Source organism: Carassius auratus, chromosome 31, assembly GCF_003368295.1.
Source record: "Carassius auratus strain Wakin chromosome 31, ASM336829v1, whole genome shotgun sequence".
NCBI classification, from domain to species: Eukaryota; Metazoa; Chordata; class Actinopteri; order Cypriniformes; family Cyprinidae; genus Carassius; species Carassius auratus.
The window spans coordinates 25613774-25634962 of record NC_039273.1 but is presented as its reverse complement, the minus strand read 5'-3'; the positions used below and the strand labels follow the sequence as shown (position 1 = coordinate 25634962).

Genomic DNA, 21189 nt, shown 5'->3' with positions numbered 1-21189 from the left:
ATAGCGTAAACCACATGCAGATAACAGATAGTTAGCTTTCATGTGTGATTTGAGATGAAGGTATTAAGATGTATGTACACCATGTTAACAAGTTTAAAGTCTCTTTAAACAGCGTTGTGGTTCCTCTGTGTAAATACGTCTGTGACAAATGCAGTGATTCTTTAATTCTCACCTCCTCTGCAGAGTTCACTAAAAACTTTGGTGTGAAAGCTGTGATGAAGACCTCTGTCCTGCTCACGTGGGAGGTCCCAGAAACCTACAAGTCTCAAGTGCCTTTCAAGGTGAGATGCTGTAGTCATGAAGCAGAAATGCAGTGTTAAATGGATCTCATTGCGTGACTGAGTTAACCTGTGCGCGCCTGCTGTCAGATCCTGTATAACCAGCAGAGCGTCGAGGTACAGGGCGACCTGAAGAGGAAGTTGATCACGCGCCTGCAGCCAGACACGGATTACTCCTTTGTGCTGATGAGCCGAGGGAACAGCGCCGGCGGACTGCAGCAGCAGGTCTCCATCCGCACCGCCCCAGACCTGTTCACCACCAAACCGGCTCTTCACAAACAAGACCCAGAAGAAGGCGGCAAACTCACCATCACTCTGCCCAAAATACACAACAGCGCCCTCGTCAGGTCAGTCAGAGAAACGCTGTAATCTTGTGCAGCCAGCGGGTCTTCACTAGTCATGTTAGTGTTGTTATCATTATTGATCTAGCAATCTATATGGACAGCATAGCTTCCAACAGCACTGCAAGAACTCTGTTTCAGAGTGAAGCGTGGCACTGTGTTAATTTACACGTGAGCAGCTCATGATTCAGTGTTTTCAGCTTGGTTCACAGTAAAAGGTTCACAAACTTCATCTCTGCTCTGCTGTGGGTTGCTAATAACGAGCATTTGAAAACACAACACACACCAACCATCTTCTTAAATTTGTAATGGGAATAATTTATATATAAACAACAGAGAAAAAAGGTGTAAACGAAAGAGATGTTTAAAAGTCACAACCCAAAAAATAAAAAACAAAATTGTACTAAAACAAAATTATAATCAGTATTAGTAGTATATATTCAAATATTTTTTAGTTTTACAGTACAAAGCATTATTTCAATAGAAATTTTATTATTTATTTTATTTATTATTATTTTATTATTATTTTTTATTTATTTTCTTTTTTATCTTTAGCTGATCACATATCTGAGTGAAGAGTAGCAGACTTTCATTACGGTATGTGACATTGCTAGGCTTTGAATAAATAAAGAAAATAAAGAAAATGTCACAAAAAACACTTTGTTCCACTAAAATACATTACAGCTCTTCACTCAGACCATTTCAAGTTTCCTCACATATAGTTTATTGTTCTGTAGTGTAATTAACAACATGAAAAATTGCATTGTAGCTGCACTGATGATGACTGATATGTATTTTACCTGTAATTAAATTTGCTAAATAAATTCTGCTGCATGTCGAGATGAGTGATTCCCCAGGTTTCCATTTCATCTTGTTTCTCAGTTGTTTGTATCCTCAGCATTTTTCATTCAGCTTCTTTTATTCATATAGTTGGCAGATTTGTTGTTGCTGTTGTTGTTTTCGCTTCATTTGGCCTGCAAAAAAAAAAACTTTTCAGACATTGTTGAAATGTCTCTTTATTTTCCCCCAGTGGGAATAAAACAGCAATCATGGAAACCAGGGTTTGTTTTCCTGTATAAAAACAATGTTTTCTGAATAAACGGTTTGCATTGCGTGACTTAAAAAAGCCACAGGATCAATAAAAACAGAGAGTGTATGTATATTACTGTACATACTGTACTGTACATTAAGTGCTTTGAAGAAGTGAAGAAAATAAGCACATTTTATGTCAAAGTAAAAGCAACCATTTTCGTTACTGTTCATCTATTGCAGCACTGTTAGCACAGCTAATCTGAAAACAGCTCAAAGATGATCAGGCGATGTTTGCTGGACTCTTAAGAATCCTGTTCCTCTCTGGGCAAATATTGGACCGTTGTGCTTTAGCGAGACTGAGGCTGAAGGCTAATACTAAAACAATCCCCATGGCAGCTCACAGGAGCGTCTCACATGGGTTTAGTTCTTTGTAGCATGCTGGATTTGGTGTAATTCTGTTCAGTCTGAGCTAGCTGAACGCTGCCCGAGGATCGGTTCTGACCAAAGAAATCCTTTAATTAGAAACTACCAGACGTTTTTCCTCATCAAAGCCCAAGCAAGATTGTTAGCGGCAGTTACATCAGACGTTACAGACATCACACATATCAAACAATGCTCTTGCTCAGGCTGGCATGAGAGCGTGGGAATTACTCAGTCGTTAATTGGGTTTCAAGTGTTTGTTTCAGTCACTGAATGAGCCACAGGATGCAAGGCTGTCACAGATTCATTTAGGAATGCAATCAGTGATGTAATGTCCACACAGAAGGTTTCATCACAAACAAACAAACCTGCTGAACCTGTGATAAAGTGCAGCTAGAAAGGTTTGTGAACTCTGTCTTGATTAGAGATGCTTTCATTATCACGATCTCAGTGTTGTGTGTGACGTGAAACAGGTGTAACTCATGACCAGTACTGAACGATGTACTGAGTGTGACAGTACTGAATAAATACTAGAAAGAAATTCGTTATGCCTTATAATAAACATTGTGTATATCCTACCCAGTCAGTATAACTTTTAAAAAAGGAATTAACACTTTTATTTAGCGTGGATGCATTTAGTTGATCAAAAGTGACAGTAAAGACATTTATAGTGTTACAAAACATTTCTATTTCAGGTAGAGAAAGAAGAGAAAAAAATGGTTTCCACAAAATTATGACGCACCACAGCGATGGTATTAATCATAAATCAGCATATTAAAATGATTTCTGAAGGATCATGTGAAACTGAAGAGTAATGATGCTGAAAATTCAGCTTTGACCACAAGAGTATATTAAATTTTACAATATATTCACATAGAGAATTTATTTAATATTAGTTATTTAATATTTCAAAATATTACAGATTTTACTGTAATTGTGATCGAATAAATGCAGCCTTGGTGAGCAGAAGAGACTTTTTTTTCAAATATAATAAAAAATCTTACTGACCCCAAACTTGTGTGCATTATAAGAAAAACCTCAAAGGAAAATGTATCATATTATTAATAACTTGTTTGTTTGTTTGTTTTCCTCTTAGTTGTTTTTATATAGTGGTGGTGCCAGTAACTACATCTACTCTACGCCGTTGGGAAAACCCGGAGGATATGGATCTGGATGAGGTGAGTTTGTGTTTGGTATGATCACATAATAACAAGCAGATGTCTCACACGATGTTACCTTATTTATGTTATGGACATACAGTACATCAGTATGATGCAACTACTTTGTTCTTCCACTTGTTATTTTTCGCCTGTTTTTAGCGTCTCAGTTCTTCTACATCTCTGCATCAGTTGTTGAGACACACAGGCACTTTGAGGGCTCTTAAAAAGCTTCTCTTTGCGTTTTAGCATTTTTGTTATTACTACTGAGCTCTTGAGCTCCAACACATTTCTGCTTTCTCATGAGTTTGCTTGCTCTCAATAAACGAACGTCTGCAAAATAGGGCAGACTTTTCAGGTGCTGCCTACTGAATATCAAAACGCAGCGGCTCTGTAAAAATCACAATGGTGTCACCAGCATTTTCCCCGTGTTACCCCTTATTTGTGAGTGTTGCCGAGTCAAATGAGAGCTGTGTTATTGGATCGAGTTGTGCTACTGTTTATCCCTGTGCTGATATTATACTCGCTGCAGACCTCGTTCTCTCTGCTGCTAGACTCCATTTGTTCATCTGCAATCCTGCGACCTTGGGTTTGAGTCAATCTCCACCAAATGTGCTTTACTAAAGCCAAATAAACCACGATCTGTCGGTTATAATGGTTGTGGAGAGAAAGAAAAAGAGAGGAAGAGTGATGGATGGATGGAGAAACAGAGGAAGTGCTCTATAAAGAGACAGATAAAAGTATTGGAGCCAGTGTGTGTCATTTTGAATTAATGATGCCCGTGACTGAATAACCTGAGGCTGGTTTCTGACCTCTGACCTCTGGCTCTGCCAATCAGCAGTTCAGCACAGACCTAGAGGACTGATGGGCAATATATTAATTAGGGCTATCAAAAATAGTGCGTTAACGACGTTAATTAGTTGTTAGTTGTTAATTACGTAAAATTTTTTAATGCATTTCATGCATGCGCAGTGTGACAAATTATTCAGGTGAGGAAAGTCTCGTCGATCTCTGAATTCTCAAGATAGTAAAAAACGACTTTGGTTGATACGCTGGAGCTTCTTCCTGTTATAGTGTCCTGTGCGTGCCCAGAGTGCTGCTTATGTGATGGTGGCGCATGTTTGTGTTTCTGAGTTCATTCTTTCTAGTTTCTCTATGCATAATTTCATAGATATGTGGCTATATTAAACCACTGGTTCACCTAAAACTCTTACACTATCAGTAGTTAAATAGCATGGTTTGATATAGTGCTCAGGTAAATTTGATTAAGTAAATGTTAAACTTTTGAAATTCAGAAAAAAGAATCACATATTGATGAATAAATACATGAAAATTATGTATCTGTGTCCTGTTATTTATCTTTTGGTATGCATTTCAGAAAAAAAAAATGGTTAGGATTCAGGTGTAATTGCAAATAGTGATTAATCCTGATTAATCCACTGAAAATTCTGATTAATTTGATTAAAAATTTTAATCATTTGACAGCCCTAATATTAATATATTGTTCAAAAGTGTGAGGGTTGGTTAGATTGTTAATTTTTATGAAAGGGGTCTCTTCTCTTCACTTAGGTTGACTTTATATGATCAAAAATACTGTAAAATCTGTAATATAGTGAAATGTTATTACAATTTAAAATAACAGTTTTCTATGTGAATATATTTTAAAATATAATTTATTCCTTTGACGCAAAGCTGAATTTTCAACATCATTACTCTTCAGTGTCACATGATCCTTTAAGAAATCATAATAATATGCTGATTTGCTGATCAAGAAACATTTATTATTATTAATATACTGTAATGTTGAAAACAGTTCAACATTTCAACAGCTTCATATATTTGTGGAAACCGTGATATATTTTTTTCAGGATTCTTTGATGAATAGAAAGTTTAAAAGGCGCGCGCACCTTATACATCTTTTGTATGTTATTGTATGTTTTTCCCAGTGTATTGAGATTGTTTGTGATTTTACTAATGTGCTTCATGAGGTGTTTACTGTGCTTTATCAGCTTTTGGGGAGTAATGGAGACTCAGGTGTGAGGAAGAGGAGGAGGAGACAAACTCAGGACTTCCTGCGACCTTACATCGCTGCCAAGCTGGAGTTTCTTCCAGAAACCTTCGTGTTGGGAGACGAGAAAAGCTACTCTGGCTTCTATAACAAACCTCTACCTGGACAGCAGCAGTATCGCACATTTATACTGGCGGCACTGAAAGACAGGGACTCGGTGAGGCATATACTCTCACACACACACACACACACACACATTTACTGGTTTCCATTTTTTTGTGAGGACATTCCATGGACAATATGTTTTTTATACTGTACAAACTATTTTCTGTCCCATAAAACCTGCCCCTCAAACAAACTATCTGCTGTTTTAGATTTTCAAAAAAATTTATAAGCTGGTTTCCTCATGGGGACCAAAAAACGTCCCCACAAGGTCCAAATTTACTGGTTTTATTATACTTGTGGGCACGTTTTGTCCCCATAATGTAGGGAATGTATTTAGTGTGACCCAGAGTAATAACAGTAACACTATATAATACAAAAATTAAAGCAGCTATAAAATCATTTTCATTACTTTAAATAAAATAAAATTATAGTTATGTATAAGTTATATAATAAAAATGAACACTAAAACTGTAACTAAAATTAAAATGGTAAATCAAAAAATAAAATTAAAATTAAAATTCAAAATATTCCAAAACAATAATACACTGCAAAGTATGATTTTCTTACTTTTTTATTTTTGTTTTCCATTGCAAACATTTAAATATTTTTAAATAAAAAACATTGACGTTTGAAGATATTACGTTTTCTTTTCTGAGAAAATTAAGTGGGTTTTTTTTCTTAAATAACAAAAAATATCTTCTAATGGGACAAGAGAAATCATCTTGTTTTCCCTTTAAATTAAGATGATTTTCCTTACCCTTTACAAAATTGGCAGATATTTCTTATTTTAAATAAAACTTTTTTCATTTTTTTTTTTTTTTTAGTTTTTCTGAAAACAAGACCTAATATATTAAGTCATGTTGCTTCTTAAGTAAATGTATCTTGAGTATCTTAATACTCCATTTTTTTTTTTTTTTTGCTTTTCAATTACAATGACCAAAAAAGTCAGATTTTTCATTCTCAAATCTTAAATTTAAATCCTAAAAAAGAAAGAATGAAAGGAGAAAAACAGAGGAGAGGATCTTGTGAAAGGACAGTCTGCGGTGGGCTGGGAAACAGAGTAGCGAGTGTGAAATTGGATGAAAAAGGTAGACTGCAAAACAAACACAGCACTTAAAGAAAAACAGATTAGAGGAGGAGATGAAAGAAAGAAAGAAAGAAGGAGAAGGAGACATCACATGAAGGACTGTGGCAGATCAGCAGAGAGTGTGACGGCGGAGGAGAGAGAGATGCTATCACTAATGAGACCTGAGCATTACAGATGAAGAGATGGAGCAGAGGTGAAGGAGGAATCAAAGCACACATGAATATGCATCAGTAAATAGTGGCTGGAGTCAGTCAGAGATGCATTTTTCACGCTCTTGATGTGCTTCCATCTGAGGTTGTGCAGATTAAATTGATCACTATGAAAGTTTCCCAGTGACAGATTCCCACAGCGCTTTTAGATGCTTCCTCTCTCTGCTGTCACACCGGAGAGACAGAGGTGATGATCATAATACCCCGGCAGATCTAGAGCCCTGTGACTGTACGAAAATGTGCAATCATGGAATCCAGTCACTGAAGTGGCACAAAATGTCACAAAATTCAAAGTTTTCATTTTTATTAATAAATGAAGAGTAGGGCTTATACAATTAACCAAATTCAAATTGTGATGCAGACTAGTGTCTGTGATCATTTAACCACAAAAGACTTTAAAAAAAAAGTCTCCTGAGCAACGCAAGAGCAAAAAAAATCCACTGCATTTTGGAAAACAATTATTTCTCTTTATTTATTTATTGTTTTTCACTTCGTTTTGATTGATTTTTTTTTTCAGAAAACAATAATAAATAATTTAAATAATTTTATATCTCAAGTAAATGTCTTGATTTAAGAATTTTTGATATTTGAAATTATATTTAGCAGTGTGTTGTTCCAAACCTGACATTATTTGCTCTGCAGAACATGAAATAAGGTACTTAGAGAAAAGTCTATATATAAAGTTTGAGATAGTGTTCATTTTTGGGTGAACTGTTGGTTTGTGCACTAAGACTCGTCTGAGACTCTGTGTTTGTGCTGCACTGCTGTAAATGAGTTTTGGGCAGCGATGGTTTCTGTGGTTCCTGGTGTCGCTTCTGGAGCAATGCAGAAGGTGTAGTACTGATGGGATTTAGTTGATGGTGCATATCCTCAGCGGGAAGGAAGACGTTACCCCTGTCTCAGCCCTCTCTCAGCCCTCTCTCTCTCAAACACTCCCTCTATCTTTCTGTTTCGATCCCTCTTTCTCCTGCGCCCCACTGTGCTGTCTAAAAGCTGTTACTAAGACGATTAGTTGCCAGCATTTGTGGAAGGAGCCTGACTTCTGTGCTACTTTGAAGATGTGAAGGATTCCACCTGCTCTCCCCAAACACCCGTCAATAGATTTTCAGTTTGTATGTGATCACTGAATGTCATAAAACATCACATGAGGCTGACAGTGACAGTGTTGACATGCATATTGGCTGTTTCATAAAAAAAAAAAAAAAAAAAAAAAAAAAAATATATATATATATATATATATATATATATATATATATATATATATATATATATATATATATATATATATCTACTAAATTTTTACCTACAAACATTAACATTTTTATAGTAGATGGCATAGACAAGAGATTGCTTGATCTCTATCACATCCTCTGACACAACCAATAAAGCATATATGATGCATTTACAGTAATGTTTATTCATTTTAAAGGTGACCTATTATGCCCCATTTTACAAGATGTAAAATAAGTATCTGATGTCCCCAGAGTGTGTACGTCAAGTTTTAGCTCAAAACACCCCACAAATAATTGTATATAGCTTGTTGAAATTGCCACTTTTAGGGTATGAGCCAAAATGCGCTCTTTTTGTGTTTGTCCCTTTAAATGCAAATGAGCTGGTCCTCCCGCCTCCCTTTTTTAGAAGAGGGTGGAGCTTCAAGAGCTCATAATCTGGCATACATTCAACATGATATATTTAGCAACATTAGGCTCACAGAGAGCCAAGAAGCTCAATTAGACTACAAAATATGACACGTGATACTTAATTTGTCTGGACATTCGCACACAAATCATTGTTATCGATTCCTCTTTTAGAAGAAATCCTTACACAACTCCAGCACTGAACTGACCCTCGTTTGTGAGGCAGTCTGGCGTAAAATTATTTGCACAAACATATAGGACTTTTCAGTTTTTCCCTTGGAAACTGAAATGTTACCACCGTGTCCTGCAGTCTGTGGAGACTTCTTTGTTCGTTGGTGCATCCCAAAACTACACTTGTAATGCCGCTTTGGTGCTGAGCAGCTACAGCAAGAAAACAGTAATGGTGGACTGCAGCTTCTCACTCAGGGTCGGGTCTATGCTTATACGCTCTATGCTAGAGAAATGTCTATATATTTAGTCTATGTACATATATATAATGTTTACTTGCATGTCATGTGACATATAACTGACCTCAGAGAACAGTGACCATGCAAATGTGTTTTTAAATAATTGAAATATTAAATTAAAAATAAATATCTGAAGTCAAAGGGATTGAACTAACAAAAAAAAGTTTAAATGTATTTTATTAATGCATAATTCCTTTACTTTTGTTTGTATTATTTCATAGTTTATGATGACTTTATTGTGGAAATGTGGAAAGTAGTCATGATAAAGAATAAGTATATGTGTTTTGATCATTTGAGTAATTCTTGTCTTTTCTCCATGCTCTCTTTCTTTCTTTATCATAAGATGTTCACAGTGAGCCCTTACTCTGATCCCATGATGGTGAAGCTCCACAGCGGGATGTCCCCTCACGTTGAGGACCCAGAGATGCTGTGGGTGATGGGACCAGTGCTGGCTGTTGTCCTCATCATCGTTATAGTCATCGCCATCCTGCTCTTCAAGAGGTACTTTTACTTTACTGAAAAATACAATCAGTCATTCAGCACTGAAATCATATGTATTGCATTCTGCTTTAGTGACCATATTTTCTTTTTCGCCATGCTTAGCAAACTAGAGTTTACTGTACTTCCTTCTGTCAGATATAAATAGCCAGGCTCTCTCAGAGACATTGCTGACTCAATGAATGAGCAGAAAATCAAAAAGTCAAGAAATCTTATTTTAGTATGACGGTCAGCAGTTTTTCTTAGAATACTCTTTTTCTGAACACTTTGACAGAACTTTAATGATCAAATGATGGTAGTATATTTTTTAAGTAGACTGCAGAAATGATATTTTATAGCACACCTAACAAAAATCTGATCTCCCTAAATTACGTCAAAGTCACAGAAAATATTTCTCAATTATGACCATTTCCTTTTGGCCTTATTGAAGAATGCAGGACAATCAAATGCCGAGTTCAAGTTAGATGTCCATTTAGTGAAGAGAAAACTCATTTTGCAAATATCAGCTCGAATCGGAGCTCATTAGCAGCATTGGCATTTCCACATTTCTGACAAATTTGCCCTACACACACCGTCTGTGCCGTTATCTTCCTGTGACATTTTCTCTTTTCTTCCCTCTGCTTTTCCATCTTTTTCCGTGGGATGCAGCAAACAGGAGAGGTTGGTATTGAGTGGCTCTCTTTGATCCGATAACAAATGCTTGTTTGTGTTTGGTGTTTAATGAGAGGCAATTTAAGAGTTTAATTGAGCTCAGATTAGTGCTAATGCTCTCTAACACATACTAACACACAGAAAATATCAGTAAGATTTGACAGTAAGGTGCTATTAGTTAACATCTTGATCTAATCTTACATACGTTACCGAGACATTGTATTTTCAGTCAGTCACATTCAATGTTACATCGACACTGACATTAGAGGTCCTTATGGAAAGTGCCATAACCAGATGACAGATGTACCTCAATCTGTAACCCAGATCACATAACAAGTATATAGACTTACCAGGAAAGCTGAAAAAAGGGTGTTCTGACATTCTCACATTACTAGATTTAAGCAACCGTTGGGGTGCAGAGACACATTCAAATAGGAGTGTGGATAGTAAGACTGGTCACAGCACAGACAAACAAACTGTTGTGACCCCAGTTGTTCAGGGAAACACAACTGGGACCGACAGTAAACAAACTGTCTATGGAAAACATGAGTTTACCAAGGGAAACTGTATCGTGAAAGAACATACAGGATTACCAAGGGAATTTCATTGATGGCATTAAATCCAGTAAAATGGGGTGACTAATGGCGTGCAACCCAAATACTGGACGCGGTAACAGACTCATCCGCTAAGTAGGAATGCCGCAGGGTGTTGGAGGAATCAACCATGATTCACCAGACAGAGAACTTACTGGAAAAGATAAATGCACGTGTCCTATCCAGAGGAAACTGTCCTGCAAGCGAGACACCGAGCCAGACCTCCTGCAAAATATCTGTTCATACTCAACACACGGTAGGAAACTGGCTCCACCTGGAGATAATAGAATCTCATGAAGGAATTAGGTGAATTAGGTGTCTGCGGATGGCTGCTAGAGAGGTACCAGGCGCCAACACCCAAGAGGATGAAACACTCGAGTTTTAATGAACTCTCACCCACAGGGAGCACGGTTCGCCTTGTGCCTGGTACACCAAAGTGATGAATCCACTAGCCAGTGGGCCAACCTCTCCTTCTGCAGTCCTCCAAAGCAAACAAAGAACTTCTCAGAGCATCTTAAGCTCTGGGTGTGCTCCAAGTAAATGTGCAAAGCACAAACAGGACACAGCAAGACAGGGGCTGGGTCTGCCCTTTCCAAGGGCAACCCTTTCAAGTTCACCACCTGGTACTGAAAAGGAGTGGGAGGAACTTTGGACACCACATAACCGGGCCAGGGCCTTAAAATAGCATGAAAATCAGCTGGCTCAAACTCAAGGGACGATTCATTGATAGAAAATGCCTGCAGGTCCCCAAACCTCTTGACAGATGTGAGCACGACCAGGAATGCTGTCTTAAATTACATCAGTTTGACCTCAACTGAGTCAACCTGCTCAAAGGAGGCTCCCCATAGTCCTGCCAGGACCACAAAGAGATCCCAAGAGGGAGCAACGCACACCTTACAGGAACCTGATGAACAGGTTGTGCTTCCCCAAGGATCTTCCCTCCAATGCACTGTGATGCACTGTAATGACAGTGACATATGCTGACCGGGCATCTCTCGGTGAGAGCAACACCAATCAACGAACAGACCCTTTATTTGAAACATAGGCCTGTCTGGTAGAGGGGACCCTAGCCTGAATGGTAGTATCTATCACAGCATGTGAGAGGCCTGAGAGGTCTACCGCATCCCATCCAGAAGCCAAACATGCAGATTCTACAGATTGGGACATGGGTGCCAAATAGTGCCCTGCCCCTGAGAAAGAAGGTCCCTCCTCAGGAAGATTCTCCAATGAGGGGCTGTTGCAAGGACCATGAGATCAGAAACCCAGGTCTGGGAGGGCCAATATGGTGCAATCCAAAGAACCTGCTCCTCGTCCTCCCTGATCTTACACAGGGTCTGTGCAAGGAGGTTCACTGGAGGAAGCCATACTTGCAGAAACTCTGGGGACAGCGATGTGCCAGAGCATCCGTCCCGAGGGGTGCCTCGGTGAGGGAATAGAACAGCTGGCAGTGGTAGGATCGCTGCAAAGCGAATAGGTCAACATGGGCTTCCCCAAATCATAGGGTGGCCATATGCGCCATTTATACGGGACTGCTCTGGATGTTTTAGGCCATATTAAAATCCTGACCGGGACGTGTCCCGTATGAATGGTGCTTATGGCCACCCTACCAAATCAACTCCAAATCTGATGGAGTGTCCATTCTCCCAGAAGGGTAAGCTGTCATGAGAGTGCATTGGCTGCATGACTGGGCTCCCCTGGAACATGAACGGTATGCAGCGACTTGAGCCACGTCTGACTCCAGAGGAGGAGATGGAGGGCAAGATTCTACATGCATTAGCAATAACTAATGAGCAAGACATTCATATTTATTAATCTTTATTAATGTTGGTTTATAAATTTTTTTTTACTGTATTTATTGTTAGTTCATACAACTTTTATTTTAATAGTGCATTAATAAATATTGAAATTAACATTAAATAAATGGTTTAGAATGTTAGTTCATGTTGACTAATGCTAATATTAAACCAAATGAACCTTACTGTAAAGTGTTATCCATTAAGAAATATCTTACATATCTATACATCCACCTTATCTCTTTTTCTTGTTTGTACTCTCATGTTTGATGGCATTTCTTGTCTGCACAGAAAGCGGTCCTCTCCCTCGGCTAAAGATGAGCATTCTGCTGGAGTTAAAGATCACTTACTGGCCCACTCCTCTGACCCAGTGGAAATGAGGAGGCTCAACTACCAAACACAAGGTATATCATGACGGATGCTTTCCATGGTCCTCTATTGTTTTAACACCAAGCTATTGAGTTACAAACAGCTTATCACATTTTTTAAAAACAAAGCTAGGTTTGGAGGTTTGGCTCTCCTTGCCTGTTGAGGGGCTATTCTTGAAAACTTGAGCTCATTCTAAGCACATGAGATACAAGACTCAGGTAACTTAAATTGGTCTTTACTGTAGCATTTTTCTGTAAAAAATAAATAAAATAAAATAGGGATAATCACTGGCACACGAGCAATAAGGAAAACTGCATAACGACGTACATTTTGGGGTAATTATTCCTCATAGTCACACAGCCTGATAGGAGCTGTAAATCCTATTAAAGTATGAACCTGCAGCAGTCAACAGATGCATGTGGCTCCCACAAACCATTCACGCGACTTCTGCACATAAGAGGTGCTTTGGATAAGTCTGCGCTGTCCTTTCTCATAGGTTAAGTCAGTTTAGCTTCATATAAATAAATGCACGTTTAAAATTTTGAAAATAATTTTATTTTTTTTTTTTAATGTTATTGAACTATTTTATGCATACTTTTCTGTACTATCCTGGGCATTTCTTTACACCTGTCCATCATCTTTAAATATGCATTTTGAGATCCTTAAAAGATGCATGCGATGCTATCTCAGAACGAGGTCTGAAGCATCATGATACTGCACACCTTTTGTAACGGTGCTTTTGTGATGCCTTAAAATGCTCACTAGGTTTTGCAACAGAGTTTCTATAGGAAATGAATGAGTTTGGGGTTGTTTGGATGTAGACCTCAGAAAGAGAGACAGAACTGCTCACTGGATTTATGGATGTGAGATTCAGCTGGAGCTTTGGTATGAAGACAAAACATTATTCACAGAGGCATACTGTCAGGTGAAGGACACACTGAGGAGCAGAACCTGCCAGCTAATCTCAAACAACACACACACACACACCGTGGCATCAGATCGTATTGCTTCATTCGGTTCCGACTGAGCTTTGAAGTTGATGGATAGAATTAAACTGAATGATTCACTCTTTCGCACTCCTTTCAATCCATATTTTGCACTTCTCCCTGTCTCTTTCTTTCTCTCTCAGGGGAAATCTCTGAATGCTCAGACATTTTGCTGACTTCAATAAGAAATCTGCTTTTGCTTCATTTGCAAGGTGACTCATGTTCTTATGTCAGATTGTTGGGCTACAAGCGCACACTCAACTGATGAGCAGTCTTTCTCGTGGCGAAACTGGGAGAAATAATAATAATAAAACATGTCAAATTCCCTGCCATGGAAATGTATTTTCCTGCCTTACAAATCCTCAAATTAAGAACCAGACTACCAGTGTTGATGTTTACTTGTGAAAGTTTAGAATTTGTGTTTCAAAAAGCTTTAGGAGTGTTTTTTGTGTAGATACATGTTTGACGTTTCAGGCAAACTGTGTTTGAAAGGCCTCCGTGAGGGGCCATGTCATAACAGTGAATAATGTGACACACAAAGTGCAATTTAAACGCCCCCGTGTTTTGACATGCTGACATTTAAACAGTCATTGATTTCTGAATCGAGAGCTTTAATGTGTGAACTAAAGAAAGAAAGGGCCCTATCATGCACCCAGCGCAATGCGGTGCCAGGTGTGATGCAAGTGTTTTTTGCTAGTTTCAAAAGTTGATTCGGACTAGAGGCTGACATTTTTTCGGGAATCCCACGGGTCACGGGATTCTCGTGGGATTCCTGCAGGATGGGAGTCACCTTTGCTATTAATCACGGGATTTGGACGGTACAGGATAAATGGTTAACGGGAGCAGACGGGAGCGGGAATCAACCAATAGCAAAGACGACAAAAAAAGAAAAAAGTAAATGCACCATTTTGTAGTTTCCTTTTAATACGCCTACAATGTGACACAATTAAAAAATAACTACACGACCCAGCCGTCCCAGAAGCCATCAGTGCTTTTTGTCATGGCTTCCAGCCGGAATTCAAAGAGCAGTGATGGAGAGAGCTAACAGCCGCGGAGAAGTCGATGTGGCAAAAAATGATTTACAGCGCAAAGTCATAAGTAATGACATGTCTATTATGTTCAAAGAACTGTTCGGAAAGTCTGAAATATTAATTAAGTTTATGAAAGTAGAATGTGACGGTGATAGCACGATGTACACTGCTTGTTAGACATGCTTAGTCTTAGTCAAGTACGCAAGTGATTCAGGGACGAGCGGTCTGAAGAGGCACACTGGCAAGGCAAGAATCAGCCAAGCATCGCTTCGTTCATCAAGCGAAAATTGCCGTCAGGTCTCAAGTCTCGTCTGACCGACAAAATTGCTTGCATGTGCAGCCAAGATCTCAGACCCTTTTCTGTGGTAGAGGGGAAAGGCTTTACCAATGTATCACAGGAGCTGCTCGACATTGGAGCCAAATATGGAAGTAACGTGCAGGTGGAAGACATACTGCCATGTGCACGCACAGTTTCCCGTCACGTAGAAAGGGAGTATGAGAAAATAAAACTGCTGGTCATGGAGGAGCTCCGTCAGTTATGTCACGCTGCACTATTTTTATACATAAATTGTACCTCTCACGCAGTAGTCTGTGATCTATAAATTCTAAACCCTAAACACCAGATTTTCCTTACAATTTTTAAACGCCATAATATCTCCATATTCTAAACTGGTAATCTTTTTTACATGTAAGATATTTTGTGGCCCATTAAAAATATTCTTCTTCCTTTCATGCAGACTAGGGACCATGCTGTAACCACAGACCTTTTGAAAATCGTTAACATGTAATTTAAAAAAACTATAAATGTAAACTATAAATGTATTGTTTACTCAACAATAAATGAGTAAAATGAAGCTTTATGTGCTGTTTGGGTTTATTAAACTATTGTACACATGGTGTGAACTATGTACTGTTTTTCTTTTATTTGCTGTCTTCCATTTTCTGGAGAAAATCTAGAAACAGGCGTCAGTAGCTGGTCTAAAACAGGATGGAGAGCAGATTAAATCAAATTCTATGTATTAACTAAACACTAATTGAAGAAAAAAAATATATGGGAGCGGTACAGGAGTGGGAATCAGTTTAAACAGGAGCGGGATGGGAGTGGGAGTCAATTTACCAGGAGCGGGATGGGATGGGATTATTTTTTTAACTTTGGTCTGGGAGTGGGACGGGACAAGATTTCTTTCTATGGGAGTGGGACGGGACAGGAGTGAAAATCCACTCCCGTGTCATCCTCTAATTCGGACATACCTTGAGCCATGCACTTTAGACATTGTGCTTAAATCATTAAAATACTGTATGTCCCAAAGTGCCTATAATTCATTAGATGGCAGTGCTTTATTCTTTAGAAGGTTGATCTAGAAACATTGCTGTTCAAGGGCCAATACATTCATTTAAAGAAACGTATACTTGTATTCAGCAACAGTGCATTAAATTCATCAAAAGTGACAGTAAAGGAATTTCTAATGTTGCAAAAGGTTTCTTTTTCCAGTAAATGCTGTTCTTTTGAATTTTATATTCATCAAAGAATCCTTAAAAAATGCATCATGGTTTCCACAAAAAAATTAAGCAGCTATTTTCAATATTGATTATACTCAGAAATGTTTTTTGAGCAGCAAGATATATTCAAATACAATATTTTGAACTGTACAAACATTTTACAGAATTACTGTTTTTATTGGACTTTTGATCAAATAAATGCAGCCTTTGGGAATCATTAAAAATCGTACCGATCCCAGATTTATGAACTGTAGTGTATTTTTATATATGTACGGATGTATAGAGGAACTTCTGAAACTACTTTTAGTTTAATGTGATGAAACAAAAATTAACCAGTTATTTCTCAGCCAGCTTCTTAATCTAATCCAAACACCCCACCATACATTATTTCTGTCTTACAACTCTCTGAGAGTTTAGCTTGGTAATATACAGAACATGGCAATGTTAACGTGTTTGGTATTGGCAGAAAAGATCTGCAACGCTCCTGCTGCAGAGCAACTTGCTTCTGCTAATACATCCACAACATGCTACTTGTGAGCATGTAGGAAATACTGCTGCTGTACATCTAACATGTTTGAAATAACCCCATATATAAAATACATGAAATTATACAGGTGGAGCTGGGGAAGGTGGAGGGTTTCCAAAGCGTGCTTCAACTGGTACAGCAAGCACTAGCCAAGTATCTGAATGTTGAGCAGCAAGCTCATTGGCCCATTGGTGAATTATGATGATATTATATCAGATTGAGTTAGAACCTACAGAGTCTGTTTTGTTTCAATCAAAATTATTTCATATTATGGAAGTTAAATATGTTGGAGAAGCAGTTTCATGCTGTCTTCTTCCTCCCATGGGTGTTTCTTTTGCTCTTTCTGTACATACTCTTTCCTCTTCCTCTCTCTTCTGTAAGTGGCATAAATCACAGTCCCTCCTCATCTTCTTTCTGCAGGTTCCAGTGCCTTCAGCTGCCCCAGCACTTCAAGTTAGTTTCACTCTTGCTTTCCTGTGTCAACTTTCACTACCTTCATCTCTATGCTCCTCCCCCCATCCATCAAGATCTAAGCCACGCCCCCTCCACCACTCTGGCTGCATTGAGTTAAAGCTTCACCATCTCTCACGTCCTTTCCACAGGCTGTCGGTCTCAAACACCTCAGTTGAGAAGATGTGGGATGTGATGGGTGTTTTTTAACGTGTGCTCAGGTTGTAGTCCTTCTGTGTAATATGCCGGTGTCATTTACGTGCCATTTTGTACTGGACAGCTCACGCCACCTTGCTATTGACCCGTAAGCGGTTCATATTTCAGCCAATGAGCATGTCCGTTCACTGCTTACATCACTGCCCCTAGACTTAGCACATAGCATGGTGCAAAAAGCTTAGTGCTTTCTTCTTCGTCTTCTATTTATCTCATGCTTTAGGTTGTTTTCATGTGTGCTCATCTTCCAAAAGCCTAAAAACTGTGTGAATCTAAGTGTGTTTGTTCCTTCCAGTTCAGCCAACCAAAACCAAACAGGCCAATAGAAATCTCTGCTATCAGTTCATCCTCTCTTTCTCCCTGCAGGAATGCAGGAACACCCTCCAGTTTCAGTCTGTGCTTTGGCTGACCACATCGAGCGGCTGAAAGCCAACGATGGCCTACGCTTCTCACAGGAATATGAGGTAACTCTTCCTAAGTCACGTCAGATTGTCCGTCTAAACAACTTTATGGAGAATCGCTCTCTCTCTTCCTTCTACTAAAACCAATGAAAGATAATTGCGTGACGTCCTGCAAACATCAATTTTCAATAAAAATGTCTACTAAGATAAATCAGGACAATGACGGGAGGAGAATGCATCCATAACAGATTAGTTGTGCAGCTGGAAAACACTCGTGCTTCATCTGACCTACATCAGCATGTGTGAATATGTACATTTTAGGACAGAACAATGAAGATAAGAGTACAGAAGTTGCCTCTAACAGTGAAGAAAGAGTGGATTTATCGTGGCTGTACATTTAAAGCAGATCAGTTGTAAATAGAGCTCCAAACTGTAGTTATGCTGAAGCCTGAGCACATTCTTATTTAGCAATTGTGCTAATCATATCACTCACTATTCATTTCAAGTTTAGTGTCAGTAATAAATTAATACTTTTATTCTGCAAGAATGTAAGAAATTGTTCAAAAGTGACAGTAAAGACATTCATAATGATTATTATTTAACATAAATACTGTTATTTCTTTAAGTACTTAATTTGGTCTGAGAAGTGAAAGTGAATTGAGTTCTTCCATTGCTAGTTTGGGTTCACTTTAGAAAATCTCACCTCTGAACTACATGTAAAGCTACCAACCACACTTTTTATCTTTTATAAGCTAGTTAAGGGCAGATCTATTCAATATAGCTGAAGCCACAATAATAGACCAACTTGATCTGTATAGAAGACACTGAAGAAATTGACAATAAACTGAAAATATTCAGTGATTCGTTTTTTGTCAGAAGAGCTCATTGCATTAAAATATGACTTTTGATGGACAGATGTACCCCAAATCCCAGAAGTTGCATAAATCCAGCATAACATATAATATAAGTGCACATAAGTGCAAATTTTGAGCCTGACCTTGACATTTTTACGTGCAGAATGAATCACACAGTGAATGGCCTGTTGGAGACTGTCTGATGCTGTGGCTACTAAATCATAGACAAACAGCTAAAAGTGTTTTCCTTATATAAATCAGAAAGATTTTATAAATGTGAGCCCTTCAGCATCTCATGTTCAACAAGTACTGCTGTGCATTACTCAAATGTTCTGAAATGATACTAAGATCTTGTGCACCTTTATAATACTACCACTTACACATGCATTTACAGACAGTCCTCTCTCTCTCTCTCTCTCTCTCTCTCTCTCACACACACACACACACACACACGCGTGCACTCACATCAGCTTCACAAGGCAGTACCCAGATCACCAGAGCTTGAAATTAAAGCTGGGAAACAACTCTATTAAAAGTGTAGTTAGCGTGAGAGTCACCTGCTTTATAAGATGGCTAATCCTGCAGTGTGTGTGTGTGTGTGTGTGTAGGGAAGGGGCGGGACTCTGCTGTCTGCTTGACTTGTTACATTGAGCAGCTCTTCTGAGTACTTAAACAATCAAGACCTTAATATAGACATCAAATACTGAGAGAGCAACGGTGATCTAATCAAACGCCAAATGGCACACATTAAACTGCAATACAAAAGAGCTAACAAGATAAACAGATAAAGACAGACATATGGGGAGGGAATTGTGTACAACGATGGAGAGAAAGTAATATACCTGTAGGTAATAATAAAATGGAAATAGATCGGTGTGAGCCTGTCATCTGTGGGAATGTCCTCACTGAGAACAACATTTTTTTTTTTTAAAGAAATTAATATTTTTATGCAGTAAAGACACATTAAATTGATCAAAATTAAAATAAGGATGTTTATCAAGAATCCAAGAATCCTTAAAAAAAAAGTATAACAGTTTAAAGAAAAATATTCAGCAGCACAACTGTTTTCAACACTGATGATAATCAGAAATGTTTCTTGAGCAGCACATCATCGTATAAGAATGATTTCTGAAGATCATGTGACACTGAAGACTGGAGGAATGATGCTGAAAATTCAGCTGCAGATCACAGGAATAAATTACAGTTTACATAATGTTCATATAGAAAACTGTTATTTTACATTGTAATAATATTTCCAAATTTTAGTGTTTTTACTATCTTATTAAACAAATAAATGCAACTTGGGTGAGCGGAAGAGACTTCTTTTAATAAAACAAAAAAAAATAAATAACAGAGAGAGATGAAAAAATGCCCAACAGACCTTCAGTCAAGCTGATTGAAGCTTGTGATACATAACTTTTAACTTTGTAAATGTATTTCACTTCAGAGACTGCTATTTTTCTCCATGTTTGGTAAGTAACCACAGATCAGGGCAGAGCTTCTAGCACACGAGGATAACACATCTTCAGATCATAGATATCTGCATTAAAACATCTACCATTTGAGCTTGTGTTCCTTTTTTGCCCCTCCAGTCTGAAAGACTCAGAGGCAATGAAACAAAGTTGAAGTTATTAAAAAAAAAAAAAAAACATTCGGGGCTAAAGCCCAATTAGTCACACCCCCGCTCCGCCCCTGTGAATGACATGACCCATACATTAGATAGAGACAAGAGAGAAGACTTCACTATATAGTGTGACACTATTAAATGCTATTAAAATGAATATTTCATTGCTCAGATGTTGCTATAGATCTGAGTTATATTCACACCAAAAACCCAGTGGTCTAAAGTAACACTCCTCATGAACAGTATATTACTGATCACATATGGATCAGAAAGAAACATTAATATAATATGACAAATCCATCAGTGCCATCTGGAGAGATGTCATGCAAGTCGAAAAAACAGGAGTTGTGCGTTTGATCTAAAATGCAAACTAACTGACAGAACTTGTCCCACACTCTTCTGATTAGCTTTGATTGTGCAGCATTGTGCAGAATTTTCGCCTTCAGATTTCCAGATTGCTTGTTATGAATCGTATTGTGTCAGGTTAGCACACAATGTTAAGACACAGCATGAAACACAGAAAGTGCATAGGGCTTGTGCATGCTCATTTGAAATGCATTGATGTCCAGCGATCAATATAATCCTCATCACAGCACGTCAACAAACACACACATACAGATGAACAAAATCAAATAAAAATGCACTGTTGTTAGAAGGTGTAAGCTGGCGAACAGTCACCTGCAATATGACAGATGTGTAGTGATTTATGATTATTCATAGGCTGTTATTCATAATCCACCTGTTAGTGACAGAACATAAGCCTCTGGTTGCTCTTCATTTCACAGACATCTAAAAAATGTTGCATTGCACTTAGAATGAACTGCACATGTACATTCTGGATTAAGCAGGTCTCTAAAGCGCCGGAGCGATGCAGGTCAAGGTAGAGATTTGCAGAGTTG

General features: G+C 38.2%; 1 protein-coding gene across 18 annotated transcripts in view; it reads left to right on the top strand.

Annotated features, from left to right (window-relative positions):
• Nucleotides 1-21189, top strand: part of LOC113050982 (receptor-type tyrosine-protein phosphatase F-like) — a 183904-nt gene that overhangs the window by 149574 nt on the left and 13141 nt on the right. For 9 of the 18 annotated variants that reach the window (XM_026214510.1, XM_026214509.1, XM_026214507.1 and 6 more), the window contains 9 exons: nucleotides 184-281; nucleotides 369-625; nucleotides 3168-3249; nucleotides 5238-5453; nucleotides 9145-9302; nucleotides 9948-9959; nucleotides 12628-12740; nucleotides 17169-17201; nucleotides 17778-17875. In XM_026214510.1, coding sequence (XP_026070295.1) covers nucleotides 184-281; nucleotides 369-625; nucleotides 3168-3249; nucleotides 5238-5453; nucleotides 9145-9302; nucleotides 9948-9959; nucleotides 12628-12740; nucleotides 17169-17201; nucleotides 17778-17875 — 1067 coding nt within the window. The remainder of the gene's footprint in view (nucleotides 1-183; nucleotides 282-368; nucleotides 626-3167; nucleotides 3250-5237; nucleotides 5454-9144; nucleotides 9303-9947; nucleotides 9960-12627; nucleotides 12741-17168; nucleotides 17202-17777; nucleotides 17876-21189) is intronic. The other 9 variants (XM_026214519.1, XM_026214508.1, XM_026214522.1 and 6 more) reach the window with 3 other exon arrangements.